Raw genomic sequence first — 4,499 nt, 5'->3', positions numbered from 1 at the left:
CCATACTATTTTCCGCTAATTTAACTTTGTAATCACCATTACCGGACCCGAAATGCTCAAGCATCAAATGAGACACAAAACACCTCAAAATGCATAGAAAAACACGATAATGTGATACAAATTGACTCGTAGAATAGGAGTAATTCTACTCCTGTCAAACATTCTCACAATTAACCTTTACTTGTCCTCAAGCAAGAAATTAATCTTGCTAAAAAATCACACTAGATAAATCTTAAAATGTATCAAACACAAGTAATGCAGTATATAATGTATATAATGTGTTTCATGCCAACATTGCAACTTTTGCTCCCTGTTTCTTGTTTTCTTGTTGATAAAGAAATAAGCTCCATGACAGCAAAAGAAGTTCAGATCATGCAGTGAAGTTTTGTGTGAGTTGCCAGATCAGCAAATGGTGAGCTGTATATGAGCTGTATCCAGCTCATCAAAAGGAACACGAGGAATGTTTGCATTTTGAGAGAATCTAGTTAGTTAGAGGCAGTTATTTTTAGTCTCTATATATAGAGCTTGAAAGCATTAAACTCAAGCTAATCTTGTAAAAACATTTTCTCTGTGATTAATAAACCTTGTTTTTCTCTCAATTCTTATTATGGTATCAAAGCCATTGTGCTCTTGATAAGTTGTTGATCGTTGTTTTTAATTGATTGTTCTTGATCGATTCTTGATTGATTGATTGTTGATTGATTTTCGTGTTGATTGATTCAATTTTTGATTGATTTTTGGAGCAATTTACTCTTTGATCGTCTTTCTTCTCTGTTATTTGATTCGAAGCTTCATCAATGGCAGCTCAGATGTTTAGACCAAAAGATATTATGTCCAGTCCGTATTTTGTACATCCTGGTGAGAATCCCTCACTCATTTTAGTCTCAAATTTGTTAGATGGAAGCAATTATCACTCGTGGTTCAGATCAATGCGTATGGCATTGATTTCCAAAAACAAGTTTAAGTTTGTTGATGGTTCAATTGTTATACCTCAAGCTGATGATGATACTTTTGCTGTTTGGGAGAGGTGTAACACTCTAGTCATGTCTTGGTTATATAGATCATTGACTCAGACTATTGCTGATAGCATATCCTGCCTTGACACTGCATATGAAATATGGAAAGATTTGAAAGATAGGTTCTCACAAGGGGATTCTGGAAGGATTGGGGACATACAAGAAGAAATATACAGTTTTAAACAGGGTTCAATGTCAATAACTAAGTATTTTACTCATCTGAAGACTCTTTGGGATGAGTTACTCAATCTGAGATCAATTCCTATTTGTCACTGTGAACCTAAGTGCCCCCGTGGAATATCAGAAACAATTAAAATGATTCAGTCAAGTGATCAGGTAATAAAATTTTTAAAAGGCTTGAATGAGAATTTCTCTCCTGTTAGAACACAGATAATAATGCAGGAACCTCTTCCTGCAATCAATAAGGCTTTCTCTATGGTGATTCAATATGAAAGGCAGTTGGCAACTGCAAACAAAGCAGGTGGTGATTCAAATGTCTTTATGGCAAAAGGAAGCAATGAGTCTGATTATGATATAGACTATGAGTCTAATATCTGCTATGCAAGAGGAAGGGGCATGGGCAATTTTAGAGGAAACTTTCAAAGAAGAGGAGGTTTCAACAACTTTTATCAAGGCACAAAACAGAAATTATGCTCATATTGTGGAAACTCAGGACACACTGTGGACTATTGTTACAGGAAACATGGATTTCCTCCTGGCTTTCAACCAAAGAAACCTGATAATGCATATGCAAATCATGCTCAATCTGAACAACAGGATTTTCAGGATTATGATGATGACATATCAATAATGCAGAGAGGAAACTATAAGCAAGAAGTGACAAAGGTTAACATGAACACTGAATCAACTGCCATCTCTGGTGTTCATACAGGACACACTTTCACTTTTACTCCAGAACAGTATCAGAAAATTATGTCTTTAATTCAACCAGGACCAAATGAAGCAGGGCCTTCTCAAGTGAATTCTCTTGTGGCATCATTCAAACCACCAGAGGATAAACAAGGTACAATCCATACTTGTTTTTTTACTGCTAAAAATTATAGAGATACTTGGATACTTGATACTGGAGCAACAGATCACATTATATGCAAAGCAGATTATTTTAAACATTAAAGACCAGTGAATCATGTTAATGTAAGGTTTCCAAATGGATCACTTATTCCTGTTACACACATAGGCTCAGTACAATTAAGTGATGAACTTTTGTTACACAATGTGCTCTATGTGCCTATGTTCAACTTCAATCTTATCTCTGTGAGTAAACTGACTGATGATGCAAAGCTGTGTTTGGTCTTGTATCGTGATTCCTGTTTTATACAGGACATGGATACATGGAAGAGGATTGGTTCAGCTGAAAAGAAAGAGCCTTCAAGCCAGCTGAGAAGTACTACTCGGGCAGACAGACATAGAGTAGACCAGAAGCAGGGGCATGGAATTAGCATTGTGCACCTCAACCGGTAATGGCATTACCAAACAAACAACGATCTAGTTCATCCAGTCGTGGACAATATCCGTATTTCTTGTCGAACTGTGAGTCTCATTCTTTAATAGGAATTGACCTACTTTGACCATTCTTGTCAAAGAGGAGGCAAACTATAAACACCTCTTTTCCGGACAGGCAGAAAAGTGATAAGGGACTAAAGCGTTTGATGAGTATTTCCAGAGACACCTATACGGGTGACGAGAGTGATCCGCCAGTTAGAATTCAAGCGGACTAGATCGATGTGCAATGGCAAACTTGAAGGACTAAAGCGTAATTGCCGCAAATAACCCATAAAAGCCAAAGGGATTATGATAAAATTCTAAGAAATTGGACTAATTACATTGCCTTGTAAGTTTATGGACCAATTTGTAGGTTTGACATACTAAGTTGCCAAAACCTAACCTTAGTGGCCCTAAAAGCCCTTTTTGACACTTTTACGGACCAAACATGACCTTTTCCACCTTTTTCATGGCACATAATAATTCATACAAAAATTACAGGAAATTAATTGAAAATACAGTTTTAACCTAGCCAAAAGACATTACCCTAACCCAAGCTTTAATATACCTCTATTACCGCTTTAGAAACCCTAGAAAGAGGTAACACATAATCAGATACACTAAAACTTAGATCTCTGACACAAACCCTAGATCTAGTCACCATACACGTGCACAATTTCCAGCCGCACGTGCATTATTTCTAGCCATAAAAAGTCAATCAAATCAAGCTATTACGCTCATATTCTTCAAGAACGAACTATTGCAACAACGATCTAGACTGAATTCTACATCTGGATTTCCAGACAATGGCCCCAGGACTCAAAAAGGTACTTCGGAGGACCCTAATCACTCTCTATACACATTTCTTTTTATGCGTTTACATTTGATTTCAATTCATTAGAATGCATGATTAGCGTTTTTAGCGTTCTTGACTGCTTTTCCATGAATGCCATTACTTTCACTCTTATATCCGTGTTTATGATGTTTTTTGATTGGTTTTATATGTTATTTTTAATATATTTGATTTTTAGAAGCTTAATCTTGCATGTTTGTCGTTTTTGAACACGTTTGCAGTCGAAATCCGAACCCGTGCCGAAATTAGGAGTTATGGCGCCACACCATTTTGTATTGCTGCCGGCGCCAATCTGATTGGCGCCGAGAAAATCCTTTTATTACCATGTTATTCGTCCGTCTGCTCCCTTAGATCTTCGATCTAGAATATGAATCTGGTTTTTGTATTTTCGGGCTCATCCGGGCTCAGAATTGCTCTCCGTTTGAACTCTTAGCCATGTAATTAATTGTATGATTTATTTAGGTAATTTCCCACCCCAGTCCTAGTCAGAATCTCTCTATCGTGTTAGCAAAAGTGCCATGTCATCATGCGCTCTAAAGCCCGATCCCCACCCATCAACTTCTAGTGGTCATTCCCGCTTCATCCAGACTCAGAATCGACCCTGGTTTGAACCAATGAACATCGACCAGAGGAAAAACTTCCGTATTTTAACCAGATCCCATATCTGACTGTATAAAGAGATAATTTTCGGACACTCTAGAATAAGGTTTAAAAGTATTTCTTACCTTGTATGTATCTCATCAGCTGTTTGGGTATGTAAATAATATTTATTGATTTGAATGTATGTCCAGATCCATCATTAACATGCTTAATCAGATAATAATGATAATTTAGCTACAAATTAATCAAATCACATAGAAATTCTAGGACTGCAATGGAAACTGCAATCAATGTTTGTATATGTATTCAAGATGGTAATCAATAAAATTAATCTCAATTTTACATCTAGTTTAGACTTCATGTAATTTGAAGAAAATCCACATTTGTCTGTTACGTGTTAGAAACCCCAAAATTAGATGCCTGTTTAGGAGTACTTGCTGCCTGTGCATCATGTAAGTCTAGATTGAGTCATATGCGAGTCTTAAATGTAATGCATATTCATATTTCTACATTTATCTTTCCATCTA

At 36.5% G+C, this 4,499-nt stretch overlaps 1 protein-coding gene across 1 annotated transcript; it reads left to right on the top strand.

Annotated features, from left to right (window-relative positions):
- The first annotated feature begins 797 nt into the window (after nucleotides 1-797).
- Nucleotides 798-3,909, top strand: LOC130015244 (uncharacterized). The gene is made up of 6 exons (XM_056105010.1): nucleotides 798-2,040; nucleotides 2,158-2,291; nucleotides 2,358-2,494; nucleotides 2,623-2,734; nucleotides 3,594-3,644; nucleotides 3,835-3,909. The coding sequence occupies exons 1-6, from the start codon at nucleotides 798-800 to the stop codon at nucleotides 3,907-3,909; spliced, it is 1,752 nt and encodes a 583-aa protein (XP_055960985.1).
- Nucleotides 3,910-4,499: the final 590 nt, after the last annotated feature.

Source organism: Mercurialis annua, linkage group LG3 (genome assembly GCF_937616625.2).
Source record: "Mercurialis annua linkage group LG3, ddMerAnnu1.2, whole genome shotgun sequence".
In the NCBI taxonomy this organism is placed as follows: Eukaryota; Viridiplantae; Streptophyta; class Magnoliopsida; order Malpighiales; family Euphorbiaceae; genus Mercurialis; species Mercurialis annua.
Note: the sequence above shows the minus strand (reverse complement) of the source record. Positions and strands in the feature narration are given on the sequence as shown.

Excerpts from the sequence above, each read along its gene's own strand:
- LOC130015244 (XM_056105010.1), top strand. The coding sequence starts at position 798 with ATGGCAGCTCAGATGTTTAGACCAAAAGATATTATGTCCAGTCCGTAT. Across the intron at positions 2,041-2,157 it reads ACCACCAGAGGATAAACAAG|TGAATCATGTTAATGTAAGG; the intron begins GTACAATCCATA and ends ATTAAAGACCAG. Across the intron at positions 3,645-3,834 it reads TTATGGCGCCACACCATTTT|GTAATTTCCCACCCCAGTCC; the intron begins GTATTGCTGCCG and ends TGATTTATTTAG.